The sequence below is a fragment of the Megalobrama amblycephala genome, linkage group LG8, assembly GCF_018812025.1.
Source record: "Megalobrama amblycephala isolate DHTTF-2021 linkage group LG8, ASM1881202v1, whole genome shotgun sequence".
In the NCBI taxonomy this organism is placed as follows: domain Eukaryota; kingdom Metazoa; phylum Chordata; class Actinopteri; order Cypriniformes; family Xenocyprididae; genus Megalobrama; species Megalobrama amblycephala.
Window position 1 is genome coordinate 12,578,719 of NC_063051.1, and position 21,239 is coordinate 12,599,957.

A 21,239-nucleotide genomic window follows, 5' to 3' on the forward strand; every position below is an offset into this window, starting at 1 on the left:
TGTGTAATTTCTGTTATATACAGTATACACACACACACACAGGCTATAGGACCAGCACTTGACCAGCATAAACCAGCTCAAACCAGCATGCCAGCTTCAAAACCTACCTTTTTCAACAGGGAAATGTGTTCCAAATGACACTTATTTTCGAGCACCGCACTTTTTTGTGCTCCAGAGCTCTAACATTGGATAGTTTGGACAAAAAGAATTAAATGCAACTCTTGAGTTCTTATATCGAACAATTAGTGGTTCAGGCTTTGTTAGCTGTGTCTTGAATGGAAGGTTCATGCAGTTTTAAACTGAACAGAGCCCATAGTTTTTTATTAAATAAAATAAATAAACACACATACATGAAGCTAACATAGCCTATATGCATGTGTGCATTATCACCTCGGTGATGACATTCACTGTCAATAATTCACCTTTACAATGATCCCTTAGGGCAACAATACTGCATGTTCGTTATTCGTTCTAATGTGTCAGGGGAATGTTCTTAAAACGCTAATCAAAGTATTATCATACCTTCTTTTTAAAGAACATCAAAAGATTCTAATATATATATAATAGGCTCATTCTCACACTTCCCGATGGCTTTGTGGACAGTTTGCTGACCTCTGGTGCAGTCGTGTACAAAGAATCCTAGGTTTGAGTCCAGGCTTGAGGAATTTTCTGGATCCTCAAAAAGAATCACTACATTTTTCAAAAATATTAGCTACTTTCATAAAAAGATGAACTACTTTCATAAAAAGATTTGCTACTTTCATAAAAAGAATCGCTACTTTCTTAAAAAAGAATTGCTACATTTTTAATAAGAATTGTTACTTTTCCCAAAAAAGAATCGCTACTTTTGTAAAAAAGAATCACTACATTTCCAAAAAGAATTGCTACATTTAAAAAAAAAAAATTGCTTTCTCCCAAAAGAATCACTACTTTTTCAAAAAAGAATCACTACTTTTGTAAAACAGAATCGCTACATTTCCAAAAAGAATCACTACATTTTCAAAAGAATCACTACATTTCCAAAACGAATCGCTACATTTTCAAAAAAAAAAAATGCTACTTTCTCCCAAAAGAATTGCTACTTTTCCCAAAAAGAATCACTACTTTTGTAAAAAAAGAATCGCTACATTTCCAAAAAGAATCACTAAATTTTCAAAAGAATCGCTACATTTTCAAAAAGAAGCATGAAAGGCAAAAAAAATAAGATTTAAACTGATGCTGGTTAAAGTCCAGCCACACACAGGATAGAATCAGCATCTTTTAAGTCAGTGCATTAACATCTCTCATTATATGAGCGGCAGCTCCCCCTGCCATGCAAAGATTTTAGTCCCTCTCTAAATTCTACTAAATGTGGTCTTCATGATCTTAAAAAGCTTGCAGGATGATGTTTTCCCCTCTTTTCATCAGACATTTTAATGGCTGTTTTAGGTCATGTTCAACTTTCTCTGTAGCGTTTTACAATTCTCAATTAGGGCTGCAACAACTATTCGATAAAATCGATCATGAAATTCATCGACAACGATTCTCATGATCGATTAGTTGGCTCCGCCCACCGTCGTGTCAAATTACAGCACTGAATAACGCATTTCTATGGACCAAAATGCATCTAAAAATAGTGGAGGAAACAGTGAGCTGCTGCGGGAAAGGTACGAGATCAAAACATGAGAATTATTTATGTTAAGATTCAAGCTAATATATTAGCGTAATGGCTTGCCCTGTCAGGCGCTTTGATAGATGCATGTGCGTCCTCATTCTACGGCTATATCCGTTATCTGTAAATGTTTCACGCGAGCATTTACATTTTGCATAAAGGCTCGAGAGCGGCGCGGCACGAGAGCGTCGAGGAGAGTTGAAGTCAGGTCAACTATTATGGTAATGAGCTATGACGCGGTTCGGCGGCAACCAATCGGAATGTAGAGGTCCTCGCTTGATAGGATTCCGATTGGTTACCACGACTTGTCATTTACTTTGACCCAGAGATATGTGGCTATTTGGCTCTGCTTTGACCCAGAGCCGTTGAAATACCATTTTTAGTTTCAAACAAGTTTTTGATAGATTCCTAAAATATTTGTGTCTCTCTTTATTATGACAGGTGGTCTAATAAATGACTGTATGTTTTCATAGCATTCAGTTTTGTTTTTTTTTTTTTGTCAATAAAATAAAAATGAATAAAATTTTAAAATGAATAAAAGGGTTTTTATCCGATTAATCGGAAAAATAATCAGCCAACTAATCGATTACCAAAATGAATCGTTATTAGTTGCAGCCCTGTTCTCAATAGAATTCAACTGGGTCGCACATTTTATCATCAGCGTCACATAGGAACGGCTCGTGCAAATATTAACAATTTTGGAGTGCGCTGGTGAGCACTCTTACAGTGATTCGTGCCCCACTCATACAAAATTAAACAACTGGGCTTCAGTTGTTTAGTAATATTGTGCAGACAATTGATCCGTTCAGTTCGTAAAGCTTATAAAAGCTCCAAATGCGCAATGTACAATTAATTAATAGTCTGATGATTCTATGTTTTGGTGCGGGTGTTCAGAGGAGAGTACCGGCAACATGTGACAAGTGTTACTACTAATAAAACTCTGGGGGCCCCCAAAAGTGCATGGGCCCTTAGAATCGTCCTAACTTTCCCCCCCTTAGTGGCGCCCCTGCATGTATACCCTTTTCTGGGGTTTTTTCTTTCTTTCTCTTTAATTTGTGAAAATATTTTCTTTGATATAAATGTTTTCCTTTATGTTCATCATATAATACCTAGGGTTAAAAATGTTATTAATGTTTCATGATGCTATTAAAAACTAGTATTAGTATTATTTGTGAAACATTTATATCTGTTGAATATTTTTATGAATAATTGTATAATTTTGGAAATAAATAAAAAACAAAAAAAGCTGCTATAGATCAACTAACCCGGATGTCTCCGTAACTGGCAGCCTGCCAGTGACAGATTTACAGAAAATTACCATTGTTTGGCAAATAAATAAATTACAGACAGTTACATACGGATTACCAACATTTTATCATGTAGGCTTTATGGTACACCTCAAACAAGGAATTTAATAGTAATTTATAGTGTTAATATTAATTGCATAGTCCACGAATAGCTTGGGTATGCATTGCAGAGCATTCGCAGCTTATATGGACCGCATGCCACTGATATATACACCATATTGCCAAAAGTATTGGGACACCCCTCCAAATCATTGAATTCAGGTGTTCCATTCACTTCCATGAGCAGCTACATCCAAGCCTTATATCACCAAGTGCGATGCAAAGCGTCGGATGCAGTGGTGTAAAGCACACCGCCACAGGACTCTAGAGTAGTGGAGACGTGTTCTCTGGAGTGACGCTTCTCTGTCTGGCAATCCGATGGATGAGTCTGGGTTTGGTGGTTGCCAGGAGAACGGTACTAGATTGACTGCATTGTGCCAAGTGTAAAGTTTATTATGGTGTGGGGTTGTTTTTCAGGGGTTGGGCTTGGCCCCTTAGTTCCAGTGAAAGGAACTCTTAATGCTTCAGCATACCAAGACATTTTGGACAATTTCACACTCCCAACTTTGTGGGAACAGTTTAGGGATGGCCCCTTCCTGTTCCAACACGACTGCGCACCAGTGCACAAAGCAAGGTCCATAAAGACGTGGATGAGCGAGTTTGGTGTGGAGGAACTTGACTGGCCTGCACAGAGTCCTGACCTCAACCCGATAGAACACCTTTGGGATGAATTAGAGCGGAGACTGCGAGCCAGGCCTTCTTGTCCAACATCAGTGCTTGACCTCACAAATGCGCGGTCAAAAATTCCCATAAACACACTCCTAAACCTTGTGGAAAGCCTTTCCAGAATAGTTGAAGCTGTTATAGCTGCAAAGGGTGGGCCAACTCCATATTAAACCCTAGGGATTAAGAATGGGATGTCAATAAAGTTCATGTGCACATAAAGGCAGGCGTCCCAAAACTTTTGGCAATATAGTGTATAAGAAAGAAAGCAAGATCTTGATTCTAGTGGGAATGGAACCACCTGGTCTTTCTGGCTGTTTGCCCACTCATCAGTTCATGGAAACATATTATGGAACACATTCTTGTCAAGAACACTTTCTTGCCAAATGGAGGTAGACCATGATTTCAAGAAAGTTTAGCAAAATTTGTGTTAATTGCTATAGTACCGTATATTTTATATAAATATATTTATCATTTTCACTAGATGTCTGCAGTTCCTTGAACCTGACAACTAACATTTCTGTTGTTCTCATTGATTTTGAACCAACTGAAAAAAGAGGAACGGAGATTCGTTCAGTTATTTATTTATTTTCTTTTTTATCATCTCACTACTCCCAATATTACCTTTTTGCTCATAGGAAATTTTTGGAACTGAGTCATCTGGTCCTATCGTAGTGATTATTATCACAACGAGTATTTTGGTGCATGGGAGGAGTTCCTACGGATTTATTTATCTGAGATGGTATAAAAACCAAATTGGGTCTTAATCTTCAGTTCGTGCATCTGGATCGTCTAACATCTATCATGAAGGTCATCCTCATCCTCTTTCTCACCATCACCCTGACCTCTCAGGGCTACAGTGGTAAGTCGCAATGCCTACAATTTCCATCCTGATTGTACATTCATATTAAACTAAACATGTTCATGTGTCTTTTGTTTGTTCTTTAATAGCATAGCAATTATCCCAATGAAAATGCACTTCCATCTCTCTCTGTCTCTCTCTTTCTCTCTCAGATGTTTTTGAGGAATGTTTTAAAATTTTTGTAATTTGTAAAAAAGAGTTTGTAATCAAATAAGTCTCTCTCTCTCTCTCTCTCTCTCTCTCTCTCAGATTCTCTGGAATTCTGTAAGTGTGATACTGAATTTTACACAGACTTTTTCTATTTTATTTTTTTCTCCTAATGATTCATGCCCAAATCTCCTTAATCAAATGATGTGCCTTATGTCTAATTGTATTTTACACTGTTCTAATACCTACTAGTACAAATAATAGGTTTAGAAAAATGCCTCCGAGTGGTATCTATTCCTTCACATAAAATTTAACTCAATAAAAGTCAGATTAAACATTTTAATAATACAGTCAGCATGTGAAATATATCTCACCTCCTTCAAGGCTCACTTTCCTGTAAAGTCGTTTAAGCCATCGTAGGGTGAGATATATTTAACATGCTAACATGCTGCGATGACTTTAAAAAGCAGCGTGGTCGTCGAGGTGAGCTTTAACATTTGTAATTCTGTAAAACATTGGTAACACTTTACAATAAGGTTCATTAGTTAACATGAACTAATAATGAATGCACTTTACAGCATTTATTGATCTTAATGTTAATTTCAACATTTACTAAAGCATTATTAAAAACAAAAGTTGTGTTTGATAGCATTAGTTAATGCACTGTGAACTAACAATGAACAGTTGGATTTGTATACTAACATTTACAAAGATTAATAAATACTGCAACAAATGTATTGCTCATTGTTAGTAATGAAACCTTATTGTAAGTGTTACCAAAACATACAGTACATATTTGTAGTGCCAAATAGTTTTGATATAGGATGAAAAAAAGCTATTCGAAAGTACAGAAAAAGGTTGTTAGTAGCTGGCATTTTATGTTGTAAAGCTAAATAATCCTTGTCTATGTTCAATTAGACAAAAGGCACAACTAAATCACAAATCAGACGAATCACGCACACTCAAAGTAATTCTAAACAAACACAGACAGCTTTTATTCATCTCTTATATTACAATGCTCAAAGTCTGTTGAGTCACATGCATGGGCAAATCAGCTTTTTTAACAGGCACAAAAATAAGAGTTTAGTTCTAAATATTAGGGGTTTATCTGTGATAAGATACTCAGTGTGACCCTGAGTCCTGTTTATTTTGGATCCCAAAAGTGGCATAAAACTCAGCTGTGTCTACTGCTATATTTCACACACTTAGTTCATCTCAGAATTCATTCTAAAGTACTAAACACCACAGCCGTAAAAGCCAAAATATATTTCCTACTGTGTAATGATTCATAGTTTCAGTTTGGTTATTTGTAACGAAGAGCAGTTACAATTACATTCAGACAAAAGGAATTTGTTTATTCATTTTCATAAAACAAGTCTAGTTTTAGAAGTTACATTTGAATTCACAAATCTACACCACACCCAGCATTGTGTGATATGGAAGTATAATAACAAAAAAAAACCCCAAAAAACATATAATAAACTCAAATCCAGTTTGATTTAAAGTGATGAACACTAAACATGTTTTTGAGTGATGATTAACTGATTAACACTGTCACATGACAAAACATTTTTTTTTAATTTCAGTAATTATGTTAATTCTTCCCTTAATTCTATCAGTTTGCTCAGGGTTTGTCAGGCACTAATGCTTTCTTTATGTATCCATTTCACATCCCAAGCATTAGCCAGTGTCACTGATGCTGAGATCAAGTCTCTATCTGAGACGCTGTACAAGTTAGACTATAACAGGGCCACAGCCTCAGAGCTGGTTATTGATCCTCAGACACTGATCTCTTCTTCTGAGACCGGCTCCAAGAATGACCTCTCATCACGCCCGTAAGACACACATAAGCACATATATACCCATGCATGTTATATTATGTATTATAATGCTCTCTTTCTCTCTAGATTGTTCAAGCAAGTTAGTAGTACCTTGCTCTCCAAACCCACATATAAAGCTCTGCTGAATCTACTGGACAACTATAAAAGGATGACAGGAGAAGTGGAGGATGTGCCGTCGCAAGAAGTGCAGGAACAGGACACTTTCCTCCAGCAGACCATGAACACTGACCTGGGCAAGGAGCTCTACAAATTCCTCAACTCTAAAGGTATGTTACACCAAAATGCTTTTTGTTTTGGACCTTGTGAATTTTTTGTGTTCTCAATGTGATAAAATGTTGCAATCACAATAATGGTGAATAAATATTTTTGCATATATTCATATTTATTAAATAATTTACATTATCATTTAAAAGTTTGGGGTCAGTAAAATTAAAGAAAAGAAGAAGAAAGTAATACTTTTATTCAGCAAGGATGCAGTAATTTTATCAAGAGTATAGTAAAGTCAAAAGACAGTGACAGTAAAGACATTTTAATAACAAAAGATTTCTACTTCATTGATGTTCTTTTGAACTTTCTATTCACCATAGTTTTCACAGGAATATTAAGCAGCACAACTGTTTTCAACATTGATAATAATAAGAAATGTTTCCTGAACACTTAATCAGCATATTAGAATGATTTCTGAAGGATCATGTGACACTGAAGACTGGAGTAATGATGCTGAAAATTCAGCTTTGCCATCACAGTAATAAATTATACTTTAAAATATATTAAAATAGAAAACAGCTTTGTGTCAAAAGCATCATACAGCTCAGATAATCATGTTATATGTCATTTAAAAGGTCTCATGGAGTAGATTACAACAAGCATAATTGTTTTGGGCTTTGACTAAACTTGAGCGAGTTTTTGTACATAAAGCCCCGCAAGACCCATAAATAATAAACCGATGCAGCATTGATGTCACGTTTTCGCTTGTAACATCAAGAAACATGCTCTGATTGTGGAAAATTGGATTGTGTAATATCAGATTGTGTAAATATCATTATTTACAGCAGATTCTCATGATTAAAATGAATCCAACATCAGCATAATCCAATAAGCCGATCACGAGTTGCTCAAGCAATTACAACACATAAAACCCCACAGGCACACAGATGTTAACTAAAACTAAAATGTAGCTATCACTTGGCATTTCTGCTCATAACTTCATGAAACATGCATATATTTAAAAAAAAAAAAAAAAAAAAAAAAAACATTACTTACAGTGGATTCTCCCGACTGAAATGAGTCCAACATCAACATAAACTAATAAGCCAATCACGAGTTACTCCAGGTGAAAAACGATTTTAGAAATGCCCATCAGGGGGCGCCAATGGATAAACAAACCTTGGTTACCTTGGTTCCAAATGCTGTAACTTATTTCTTTATGGAATCACCAAGAAATTTGAACCAGATACAGCAAACAAACAAACAAAATAAATAAATAAATAAATAAATGAATTGTCCTCCTACCTTATTTCCACTCTGAGTTATTGCATGTCAAATATGAATTATATTTAAAAATGTTCCTTGAGCAAACGTTTATTTTTTTTGTCTTTATCAGCAGTTTCTCAGGGGTTAAACTGTAGTAATATTTCAGACAATATTACAATTTTTACTGTATTTTTGGTGAGCATAAGATGCTGATATAAACTTTTGAACAGTAGTATAAAATTTTTAGATTTATATATAGTATTATTATTTTACTTCTTTACTAGAAGAAATAGCAATAAACTGTGGTGCAAAATGTGAAATTATGGTAGTCATCAAATGTAATGTAAATAGATTATGCAAAATATTTTAATACTGCCGATTTTGATTGTCAAATGACTGTACACATACATTATTGTGTTATGGACCAGGTGCATACTCATCACAGAGCGAGTTTATCCAGGATCTGAAGATGATGTGGTTTCGGCCTTTACTCTCGATCTAGTGGAAAGCTGGACTCCAGCGGGTTTGAGCACATCTTTGTGGGTCAGTCTGTGTGTGACCACGTGATTAGCTACCAAACTGCATTTTGTATATCTTTGGCTGATATGTTGTGCATCAACAGGAGAAATTAAGAGTGGTAAGGTGTCTGGTTTCCACAACTGGCTGCAGTTTTATCAGTTGGAGAAACAGGGACTCCTGAATTACTACAGCCATAGTTTTGATGGCCCTGTGAGTATTTCTTCCTAACGTGAATCAAAACAAACCAGTGCTACAACATTTATTTTAAAAGTGTGGATGTCTACTTGTAGCTATTAGAAGTTTTGATCAAGTAAGTTTCTTCTCTCTCTCAGTGGACCACATATCCTGACGTATTGGGAATGCAGTTTAATTGGGATGGCTATTTCAAAGAGGTTGGTTCTGCCTTTATTGGCTGTAGTCCTGAATTTGATCTGGCTATCTACAGTCTCTGCTACATTACCCGCCCTGGCAAAAGGTGAATTGTTGTTCTCTCTCTATTCACTTTTATTCGTCCACACAGCCAGCTATTCATCAAATAAAACTAATTTTTGTTTATATTATCCATTCCATATAGCCTATGACATATCCATCAAACCATAATGATAACTAGGCCTATATTTGAACGGGCCTTTATTCTAAAATTATAATGTGTTATTAATGCTTGAATTATAAATGCTTGACTGCTTCTCAGGTGTTATGTGAGTTTAGGAGGACAGACTCTGGGCATTCAGACCTACACATGGGACAATAGCAGCTACGGGGATGGAAAGAAGTACATTGCCTCTGCTTACCCTGCCACACCTTGATCAGTATCAACAAACACACAACCAACACAACTCATCTGCAATCTTAATTCTTAACTTAATTATTTGAAGTTGATGTTGGATCAAATAAAATAACATGAACAGAAAAACCTTACTTTTACTTGTCTAATACATTCTTCTTACACATGCACTAGCTGCAACTGTTAAAACTGTACACATCTTTTAGCCTGTTAAGAAATGATTGTGGGTCACATAGTTTTTTTTCTATTTGATATCGAAACAGGAATTCCAATTGATAATTTATGATAATGTAAGCATATCTTTACATTTCCATACCTTCTGTAATTACACAAAGAAAAAAGAACAGAAATAAATAACACAAAACTCTTACAAATGGTTTTATTTACATAAAATACAGTATCTCTTTTCAAGATACTGTATCTCTTCAAAATACAGTATCTCTTTCAAGTGTATGACATTGAGAGAACTGATGATGAGGTTATGGATCAGCATCAGAGACGCAGCGGAAGCCCAGGTTAGACGCAGAACTATCCGGGGTATTCTGACTACGGGCTGCACACCTGTATCTGTAACAGTAAGACTACAGAGAGAGAAAATGTGTTTACATGCATGTAAGCAAATTGTATAAAAGGTTGTTTTTACAGATGAAGGTTGTGTTTTCCACTTAGGTGCATATATGTGCAGACTAAATATATAGAGACCAGCTTTACAACACTGTTCAAAATTTTGGGGTCAGTAAAAGGAGTCTCTTACGCACACCAAGGCTGATTTTATTTGATTAAAAATACAGTAATATTTAATCTTAATGTAATTTATTTGTGATGTCAAAGCTGAATGAACAAAGCTGAAAAGAGCAGCATTTATTTGAAATAAATGTCTTTACTGTCACTTTTAAACAACCAAATCTGTCAAAAGTATTAAATTCTTTAATAAAAAATAAATAATTTTTACTGACCCCAAACATTTGAATGGTAGCGTACTTTCAGTAGTATTTTAGCTGTCATAAAATAACCCAGCGGCTCAAAAACCTTTATGTATATGTATGTCAGTCATACATTTTATGTCCATTTTACCTTGTGGCACATGTAGGACCCTCCTTTCTTGACTCTGTCTGTCCCTGATTCTGGTCCTTTCTGTGGGAAAAAAGAAGGCATTAGTATAAGGGGTTACCATTCCCTTTTTAGTATAAAGAAAAACCTTTTAAGTGTGGATGTGTGTGCATCTTCTTGCAAATGAGCCTTACAGGATTATATCTGTCTTCTATAGTGTGATGTACACTCCACCAGTCTGCCGTCCACTCCCACGCATTCCCCACCATGTCATACAGACCAAAGCCATTAGCAGGAAATGACATCACCTGCCCAAGACATCACTTAAAATGTATTCTCAGTGGATGTAAAATGTCTACACAACCCCTGTTAAAGGTGCCCTAGATTCAAAAATTGAATTTACCTCGGCATAGTTGAATAACAAGAGTTCAGTACATGGAAATGACATACAGTGAGTCTCAAACTCCATTGTTTCCTCCTCCTTATATAAATCTCATTTGTTTAAAAGACCTCCGAAGAACAGGCGAATCTCAACATAACACCGACTGTTACGTAACAGTCGGGGTGTACGCCCCCAATATTTGCATATGCCAACCCACGTTCCCAACATTATCATTATGAAAGGCATTAGACAAGGGCAGGATGGAACTGCGCAGAGCTGAATCAACATAAGCAAGCAAGGACAATAGCAAAAAATGGCAGATGGAGCAATAATAACTAAAATGATTCATGATAACATGATATTTTTAGTGATATTTGTAAATTGTCTTTCTAAATGTTTCGTTAGCATGTTGCTAATGTATTGTTAAATGTGGTTAAAGTTACCATCGTTTCTTACTGTATTCACAGAGACAAGAGAGCCGTCGCTATTTTCATTTTTAAACACTTGCAGTCTGTATAATGCATAAACACAACTTCATTCTTTATAAATCTCTCCAACAGTGTGTAATGTTAGATTTAGCCATGCAGCATAGCCTCAAACTCATTCAGAATCAAATGTAAACATCAAAATAAACACTGTACTTAAGCGATTAGACATGCTGCATGACGAACACTTTGTAAAGATCCATTTTGAGGGTTATATTAGCTGTGTGAACTTTTTTTTATGTTGTTTAAGGCAAGCGCGAGCTCTTGGGGTGTGGAGCACGAGAATTAAAGGGCCACACACCCTGAATCGGCTCATTTCTAATTATGCCCCAAAATAGGCAGTTAAAAAATTAATTAAAAAAAATCTATGGGGTATTTTGAGCTGAAACTTCACAGACACATTCAGGGGACACCTTAGACTTATATTACATCTTTTAAAAAAAGTTCTAGGGCACCTTTAAAACAGCTGTTTTTTGTGTTGATTTTTTTTTTTTACATTTAATGTAAAATATCAGCATATGGAATGCCACTGAAAACTTGTAAGTGTAAGTAGATTGTAGAACCATTGCCACCTATGGTCCACAATGCTTTCGAGAATCGCAGCTTTAGACCGTTTTTGCAAAGAAGAGTGGGAAAATATTCCCAAGGAAAGATGAGTTAAGCTGATAGACTCCTATCCAAACAGACTCAGTGTTGTCACTTTAGTTTTCAGTGGCATTGCATAGGTTGTAATTTTTACATAAAAGCTGCAACATTTCTGATATCGTTTATCTTTGTTTTATGTTTTACATCACAAAAAACAGCTGTATAAGTATCAAAAGTACAATAATACAAAATATAAAATATTCATGCTTTGTGTTACCGGTGATGTGTTAGCATAGCCGTCCTCTGCTGTGTTGTGATTAGGGAAATCTCCCTGCCACAGGTTAGCATAGTGCTGCCCTTTAGGCATTAGTTTATTTCCCCATGGGTACAGCCTAACAAGAGCGATAGAGAGAGAATGTTAAAAAATACATTAAAAATGGACAAAAAATATGAACAAAACACAGACAGAATTGCACCTATTCTGAAGTCCTCCCCTACAGGCCAACTCCCACTCAGCTTCAGTAGGAAGTCTGCGTTTGGCCCAGTGACAGTATGCCTGTGCATCAGCCCATGACACATGCAGAACAGGGTGATTCATCCTAGATAGAAACACAGAGATTTTTTTTAATGACTTATACACAGGTTTACGCTAAGCATATTATCTGTTTATACCGTATAATTGGTGTTGTATTGCAATCATTTACTGCTTGTTCATATGATATTGCTTACCTGTGCTCTATGGTTGAATCTGGTCCTTCTGGGTGTCTCCAGTCTGCACCTTTCACTGGTGACCACCAAGGAGCAGCAGCCACCTACTGACCATGAATATACATATACAAACTATAGTGCACCCAGTCATCTATAAATGCACATACTGTGTATTCTTGGCTATATTTGGAGATCTTTTGTTGCTGTTCAAACACATTCAACCACATGAGCATCTACACTACAAAAGCAATCTGGATGAATGCATTTTCGACTACCTCTGGAAGTGGTTTAAAGCTCAAACCATTTCGTTTACACCTGTATTTAGCATCTCCCACTTGTGATCTGATCTACCAAAGCGCATCTTAATACCCGGTGCCAACAGGGCCAAAGAATCAAGTGTAAGTTTCTCACCGCATGTGACAGAGTGCTCTTCACCTCCTCACTCAGCAGGCCCTCAAAAACAAAAGAGTCTCCAAAACGCTCAGCCTGTAAATACAGATAGTCAATTGAGCGAGCATGTGTATTGATTATTTGTCTTATGTCCCTTGTAAATGATTGTTACTTACAACCAAATTTATAGAAAAGTTGGGACATTTTTTAAAATGCTATAAATTCAAGAATCTGTGATTTGTTAATTTTCTTGAACTTTAATTTAACTGACAAAAGTACAAAAAAAATCCAACTTAACTGTATTTTGTAAATATAAACAAATTTTGATTTTGATGACTGCATTACACTCCAAAAAAAATTGGGACAGAGGCAAAATAAAACTGAAAGGATTATAGAATATCCACAATAAGTAAGTGAATTGGTAATAGGTGAGAGTATTGTATTGTGGGTAAAAAAGGAGCATTTCTGCAATTGGGGTTGTACCTCTGTGATGTATCCTGTCTGGTTGGCGAAGCGTTGGAACTGCTGGTTTGTGACTTCATGCTCTTCAATGTAAAAAGGGTCCAGCTTCACTCTTCTCTGTGGCCCTTCTCCATCCTGTGGTATTCCTGGGTCATCCGTTCCCATCATAAACCAACCTCCCTGCAGAAGCACCATCTACACACACATACACACAACATTCAGTTCGTTCTGCGGCTGTTTTGTTTAATGCAATAGTTTATGAAAATACTTTTGAAAAGTGAATGGTAACCATAGCTGTTATATGTTATATGGCTTTAGAAGATTTTTGCCCGGGTTCACAGAAAAGGCTTGAACTGTCCCAGACTACAATGCATGTTTGAGCTGTATTCACTGAAAGCAACTTGGAATGACACTTCTTAAAATATGTTAGTGCCATTGTTTTGTCTCAAGATGCACACTAGTGAAAATATATTTATGGCCAGGGCTTAGATTAAGCCAGGACTAGGCCTTGCTTCAATTAGGACATTTATGGTGGTTTTATAAACATGCCTTAGAAAAAAACATTACTGGTGTGCATCTTGAGACAACAATGGCACTGACATGTTTTAAGATATGTAAGTGCAAGTTGCTTTCAGTTAAAACAGCTCAAACATGCACTTTAGTCTAGGACTAGGCTTAAGCCTTGACTGTGAAACCGGGGGTAAATGTCCTAATTTAAGTAAGGTCTACTCCTATCTTAATCTAAGCCCTATCTGGGAAACCGGACCTTAGATTATTGCATTCAAATATAAAGGACTACTTTTATAATACTTTTATTGTATAATTTTGTATTGTATTGTATACTTTTTGGAGATTGACAGCCACTGGTCCCTCCCCACCCACTTTCAATTTATCCAAAAATAAAATCTTTTGTTTTTCACACATGAAAGACAGCCAATGAACTAAACAATACTTTACTTGTCTAGACTATGATAAATGATGATAACAAACCTACCTTAGTACGTACATCAGGCTCTGTCGTGTGTGGACTTTCGTTTGCTGTTTTGGAGTATATATTTGTATCATCTTGATGTTCCAGTTTGTTTTCATCACTTACATCAACAGCAATCTCCCTTTTCAGTCCCTGACAACCACAATCCGTATCCTGCGACTCTAAAGACTGTGTCCTCTGTTCGAGCACGATGTCGCCTATATCACAATGCGCTGCCAAAATTAATAGAAATAAAACAGAGCTGTTCAATAGTGATGCCATAGCCAGTTTAATGCTGCCTTCACGTGCTCTCGGAATTATCGTAAATACGAGTTTCCTAGGTAAAAACTGTACATGAAAGCCCTTCCATTTCGAAACTTGAAAACGACTTCAGAACTAGGAATTAACAAACTTCCGATATCAATTGAAAGCGGCATTAACTCTGCTCATGTTGAACTGCACGTCCGGCTATGGTCATGTGATCAGTCAGCTGACATGTGTCTGTCTGAAATGCTTGAGTTCACTAACCTGAGCTTATCTAACACTTCTAAAGTTGTCTGTTCACGTTCCCATTCATCTCAATGGCAATGTAACATAACATTTGCTTTAGTCACCCAGTTCCACTGCTGTACTGAAATCGGTAACTACAGATATCTGTGACTAGAGGTCGCTGTTCATTCATGTTCGCGCAAGAACCATAGGCAAGAACGTGCCAGGCGTCATTGATGTTTAACGCGCATGCGCTGAATCATGTGCGCTGCCATTGAATGTATTAAGAATGTAATGTTGACTGTAACGCCGAGTTAAAGATAGAAATAAAGAGCCTAGATAAAAACTGTTGTTTCATTAGACAAATTCTTTATTTTAAATGATTTTAAATCAGTAGCTATAGCATATTTAAACTTTATTTAAGCAACGAGGGCGTTTTGATTAGCCTATGTATTATTTATTATTATTATTATTACAACCAGGCCATAGCAATGCTACATGTCAGCCAAGAGCAAAGAAATAAACCAGAACTGGACCTTATCTGAGCCACAAAATCCTTATATATATTATTTATAGAGTCATCTTAGCATAACAAGCCTGTTAACAAGCAGAATCACTGAAGGAAAGAAGAAAAGACAAAGAGAAACACAAGAGCTACAACTTACTTCAGCCACAACCTTAGACGAAATCAACTGAAATTAAAAGACATTAAATCTCTTTAGAGATTTAGCAGAGAAGAATTAAACGACTCCACAAACAGCATTACAGCTTCGCATATTACTAACCAGATTGACTTTATTTCTGTCACTCATCTACAAAAGTTCTTATTGAGAATTAACAGAAGTTTAATGCTCATGTTTGTTTCATTTGAAGTCACCATAATGGTGATTGGTGTTTCCATTAGTTGGGCTCTTTACTCTTATATATTTGGCTTCTTTGGCTGCCGTGACGGTGTGTTTGTCAAACACATTTAATCTTCTGATAGGTTCTTTTCCATTATAAGATTTCAGTGACGGTTGGTTTGTTCCTTTGCAAGATTTCAAAGATGGTCGGTTTTGTTCCTTTTTGAGATCTCAATGACTGTCAGTTTTGTTTCAATACAAGATTTCAATGACGGTCGGTTTTGTTCCTTTGCGAGATTTCATTCACAGTCTGTTTTGTTCCATTACGACAATTTGACGTCCACACACTGATGTAGAAAAAAAACCCCATCAAATTGACGTCCACACACTGATGTCCAATTGATGTTGAAAAAAAACGTCAAATTGACGTTAAAAACTTGACATCCATTTCACATCCACACACTGATGTCCAACTGATGTTGAAAAAAAAATCTAATTGACATCAAAAAACAGGTCAAAAATGCAAATCAAACTGACGTCAAAAATTTGACATCCATTTGACATCCACACACATATATTCTTTTGACCACCAAAATAACGACACAAAAGCAATCCAATGAAAGAAAAATACAAATTTCTGTCATGAAACTCTAAATGCGCAGGCTCATAGGTCCTTAACTCAACTGCTCATAATCACATCATTATCTATAGGACACAGATGATTGGTTCCTGCTGTATTAGTAGCCAATGAGCTTGCATGCTCAGTCTTCAAATACATGAGTAGCATTTGACTTAGCAGTGCAGCGTGCTTTCAGAAACCCTCCACCCACCCCAGCTCCACCTGTATAGATCTGTTCCGGGTAATTCATGTACGTTATATTGTACAGCAGCAGCATGTCTTACTTACTCACAGCAGCGTGTCGTGTATGTATTGGCAGTAGCAAATCCCATACTTGCTCTGCAGAAGCAGCAGCAATAAAAGCAGCAGCTGCAAAACAGATGTATTCTGCCAAGACCAAACATATCAACATTGTCATACCCATTACCATGCCAAACACTCAGAGAGTTGTCATGACAGAACTTTTATTCAGCAAACTTCAAATCAATAATACAAATGTAAATAAAAACAAAATTGCACCTATTCTGATTGAGAACAAATATCAATGGCTGTCTTCATACCCCCATATCTGTCGGGAGGTGATCGGAGATAGTTCTTTATGTATTTGATGATGTCAGCCTCAGAAGATCTTGGATTTGACTGTTGTATGAAGATGGAACAACTTGTATCACTCATTTTAAGACATTATAAACTACAGCATTAATTACAAGATTTTCAGCCCCCATCACTCATACTAACATACTGTAGCAATCTCTAAACAAGCTTCTCTAAACAAGCATGGATAACCACGTAGATCAGTAATCTCACTATTTCATCCAAGTAAGCTACACCAGCAGGATAAAGTCAACAACCAAGTCTCCACAATAAAAAACACACACAGAAATACACATCTGCCTACAATATGCAATGCATTTAGCCACTGCTATTCTAATAATACAAAACTGTTAAGGTGTACAAGTTGCTTTAAAGGTGGGGTGAGTAGATTTTCAAAATCGCTGTTGGACATTGTTGGTTCCATTCACTGATGTCCAATTGACGTTGAAAAAACATCAAATTGAAAATGGCAGAAAAGAGATCGGAAAACTAATCCTTATGACTCAAGCGATTTAGTCCAAATTTTCTGAAGAGAATCGATCGCTTGTTATGATGAACAGATTTAATTTAGAACAGAAGCTCAACCTAACCTGAATAGAGACAGAGCACATTTAGGCCACGCCCACAGGGGGGGGGGGGGGGGGCGGGTACAGGCAATAAGACATGAAGCATCAGCAGGAAGAATGGGTAAATTGTGGGATCCTGACACTCAGTATGGCTCAGTATGCAGTAAACATGATGTCACTGGTAAGTCAAATATCCAAATGTCAGTTTTATATTAAATTTCCTGTGGCCGATTACATTCCCTCCCATGGTGTAGTTCTCAGAGTAATATGACACGTTGCGCTCTGTCTCAATTACCTGTATCCACTTTTCTCTGGCCCAAACAAACTTATACATAAACAAATGCACTTTGCATTGAGACCCCACTAGAAATTTTACGTTCCCAGAACATTCTCAGAACGTCCCCACTGCTGTTAAGGACATTGCCTAGTAATGTTCCCAGTATGTTCAGAGATGGTCATGCTGTAGAGTTCTTTTAAGGGTTGGGGGACGTTATTTGGCGGAACTTCAGAACATTCAGGACGTTCTCTGAACATTTACAGAACCATAATTTATTTGTGATGTTTCCAGAGCGTTCCTGCTGCCCTTGTCAAAATTTTTTATTGAAAATTAGAGCTAAATTGATTAACAAAAGTGGCTGTTCATCATTGTTTCTGGCTCATCACTGACTGAAGCATAGGCGCTACTCTTCAGCACAATGGTAATCTCACAAAACTCAGATAACAGAAACAGAACATTAAACACTAACAGATCTCTCTAGATCTCAGCATCTTCACTTATTACAAACCACTCTGGCTTTATTTCTTTCATTCAAAACTTCTTAATGAGGTGTTGATGTTTCATTGAAAGTAATAAAGTTTGAAGTCGCCATTAATTTTTCTCCAATTGTTGTGACTGTGTGTTTTTAAAGCACATTTGTTACAACAAACTTGTGAAAAAAAAATTCTGATCAGATGAACTTGGTTGCCTATTTTTGAGGATTTCATCATCGTGAAACAGTGTATTTATTCACTGATCTTTAAATGCTGTGTTCCTTTCATGTTACTGTAGCCCTATAATACTGCATAAAATCCTGTCCTGCATTAATATTTTATATTTAATATTTTACTCCTGGTAATGTTCTCTGAACGTTCAGAGACGGTCACGATGTGGAGTTCTTTTAAGCTTTGGGGGACGTTATTTGGTGGACCTTCAGGAAACATTCAGGATGTTCTGGGAATGTTTAGGGGACTATTACTATAGTACGGTCTGTTAACTTTCCAAATGTCTTCCTTGTAATGTTCTCGCATGACCATAAAATAACCAAAATAGAACCCCCCGCCCCCCCCCCAAACTAATATCGGGAACGTTATTAAATGACCAACAGAGTTCTGTGTGGGAATGTTCTGTTAATTTCCCAAATATCCTCTTTTTAACGTTCTTATGTGACCATAAAATAACCAAAATGGAATGTCCCCCTAAAGTCATATAAGGAACCTTGAACTGCAGCACTTTCATTACTAAAAGAGGACGTTTTAAGAACGTCCCTAATGTTCTGTAAAGGTTCGGAATTTTCGTCACCTTTAGAGAACTTTTAGGGAACATTGCGCAAGGTCACGAGAACGTCGCCTTCTACGTGGGTTATTATCTAGTCTGTGATATTAGAGAAGGTTTCCTTCAACGATAAAGGATGAAGCAAGAAGGAGTCTTTATCAGGTTGCAATTTTCCATGGGGGCCATTGTGGCCTAATGGTTAGTGAGTCTGATTGGTCACCCAGAGGTTTGTGAGGTGCCCTAATCACTGCAGCATAATGGCTTGCTCTCCACTGCTGTGTGTTTGTGTGTGTGTGTGTTCACTACTCACAATGTGTGTTCACTAATTTGGATGGGTTAAATGCAGAGTATGGGTTACCATACTTGCCTTCACATGTCGCTTTCCCCTTTTAGTTTCAGTGTTATGTTCTTTGAATATCTCTGAACCGAATGGGAAAAAAGGGTACAGTGAAGCATCAAGCAGCAGTTCAGACCATGAAGGAGGTCCAAGACTTTTGTGAAAAGGCCCACATTCGCATAAGGCCTTTACAGCATGACGTGAAGAAGCTTGAAGACCTTGTAGGAAAATGGGAGGACGTGAAGAAGAACAAGAGAAGGAGTGAAGCACAACAGAAGAACGAAGAAGAATGTTGGATCGTCATAAATATCTAGATCAGATCTCAATTTTGTTAACTTTAGTTCACCAATACAGTAATTTCACTTTTTAACATATCGCTTTTATATCTGCAAGAACATAAGGATGGATATGTCGGACTGTCATGATCTAGATCAGATTACAATTTTTCAAAGATCAGTTCTCATCAGCAGCGTTGTAATTTAACATTTTAAGACTAGCAACACTGCTCTGTGTTCTCATTTTTAACCTAATTCACCTTGTACTAATGGTCTTGTTTAATTATTAATTACGTGCTGTTATGGTCATTAAGATGGAATTTAAATTTTGTTGAGCACACCCTAAATGTAGCTAAATTTGGTTTGTTTCCAATTCTCTTGAAGGGGAGTTTATTGGGCTGGTGAGAGCAGAAGATTTCCAAAGTCCAAAAAAAAAGAAGAAAAAAAAGGGCCATCCTATTGTACATTGGACTATTATGAACATTTAAATTATATTGTACTTATATTTAATAAATATCACATTTACCTCTAAATAATTACACTAGGTAAATTTGATTACCACAAATAAATTAATGCATAATTTTAAAATGCCAGTGGGGCAAGTTGTAACAACAGCATTAGGAAACAAATATATCAAAATTTGTCACTTTTTTTTTTTTTTTTTTTTGCATTATTTGGCTAAAAATAAATGCAGTTTCTCTTTATGGTAGCTATAGACTGTTTTCAACAAGAACGAAATTATTTTAGACAAATGAAAGTAAATTTCTGGGTCTTGTAGTTCACAAATGCCGCATATTATTGAAATAACCGTGGCGTGGCACCCTTGAAACACAATTTCCCAGAAACCCATCGTTCTCCATTGGTTACATAGTCACTCGGAAAACCGAAAAGACACGAACATCGGGGCGATGGACCGCTGCTGGACTCTATGAAGAGTCGGGATAATAACTTTCTCAAACAGAGGACGAAACGTTTGAGAAAATACAGCGGACAAGTTTGCTCTAACTTCGTCGGAGAGAGGTGAGATCTAGGCTACACAAGAATAAATGGACTACTAAGAGTTTTGTTCAGGAATGATGCTTTATTAAATATTTATCTTTTCTGCGGGAGAGCATCGCGCGCCCAACTGAACCCGCCCCTAGGTTAGAAAAACTGCCATGAGAAACTCACGTATAGAAAGATGAAGAAGCAGAAAAAAAAGATACAAACTCAGCGAGGAAGACACAAATGTGTCAGTTGAGTCGGCGTTGATGTTTTGTTTATAATGTTTAACGCTAAACACTCTAAAACAATGTTATGAAGAGGTCAAGAAAAGGTCTGGTGCCGTTAAGCGCATTTCGGGCACGCATTTCATAAAATAACTGCATTTCATAAGTGCGTTTGCTGGATATAGTTAGTGTATCAATGCTTAGTCTAAATTTCTGTCCTTTTTTTCGTTTGATAGTGTTGACATTGGTAGAAAATTGAGTTAGTTTCTGTTTTCAAGACATACGATCTGACGATGTTCAACAGAACAGAATCTGCATAACGTTTTCAACAGCACCAGATGAAGGTGCAATTAGCCCAATAAGTACTACATAGTTTTATTGAAAAACAAGAAACGGTTTT

General features: G+C 36.6%; 3 protein-coding genes across 4 annotated transcripts in view; 2 read left to right on the top strand and 1 right to left on the bottom strand.

Moving 5' to 3' along the window:
• Positions 1-1,399: 1,399 nt before the first annotated feature.
• Positions 1,400-9,480, top strand: endou (endonuclease, polyU-specific). The gene is given in 10 exon segments (XM_048199373.1): positions 1,400-1,646; positions 4,359-4,582; positions 4,832-4,846; positions 6,408-6,564; positions 6,637-6,836; positions 8,472-8,521; positions 8,523-8,586; positions 8,666-8,772; positions 8,895-9,037; positions 9,254-9,480. Coding segments are annotated over 9 exon segments (909 nt in total). The 5' UTR covers positions 1,400-1,646; positions 4,359-4,524; the 3' UTR covers positions 9,369-9,480.
• A 231-nt stretch (positions 9,481-9,711) lies between these two features.
• On the bottom strand, positions 9,712-14,890 carry sumf1 (sulfatase modifying factor 1). The gene is made up of 9 exons (XM_048199372.1): positions 14,403-14,890; positions 13,430-13,603; positions 12,968-13,042; positions 12,578-12,660; positions 12,325-12,447; positions 12,126-12,240; positions 10,591-10,704; positions 10,421-10,480; positions 9,712-9,927 (listed from the first exon to the last, which is right to left on the bottom strand). The coding sequence occupies exons 1-9, from the start codon at positions 14,658-14,660 to the stop codon at positions 9,826-9,828; spliced, it is 1,104 nt and encodes a 367-aa protein (XP_048055329.1). The 5' UTR covers positions 14,661-14,890; the 3' UTR covers positions 9,712-9,825.
• Positions 14,891-20,497: 5,607 nt separating this feature from the next.
• itpr1a (inositol 1,4,5-trisphosphate receptor, type 1a) overlaps positions 20,498-21,239 on the top strand; it is a 39,050-nt gene continuing 38,308 nt past the window's right edge. For both annotated transcript variants that reach the window (XM_048199375.1, XM_048199376.1), the window contains exon 1: positions 20,498-20,651. The gene's annotated coding sequence lies outside the window, so the exon portion shown is untranslated. The remainder of the gene's footprint in view (positions 20,652-21,239) is intronic.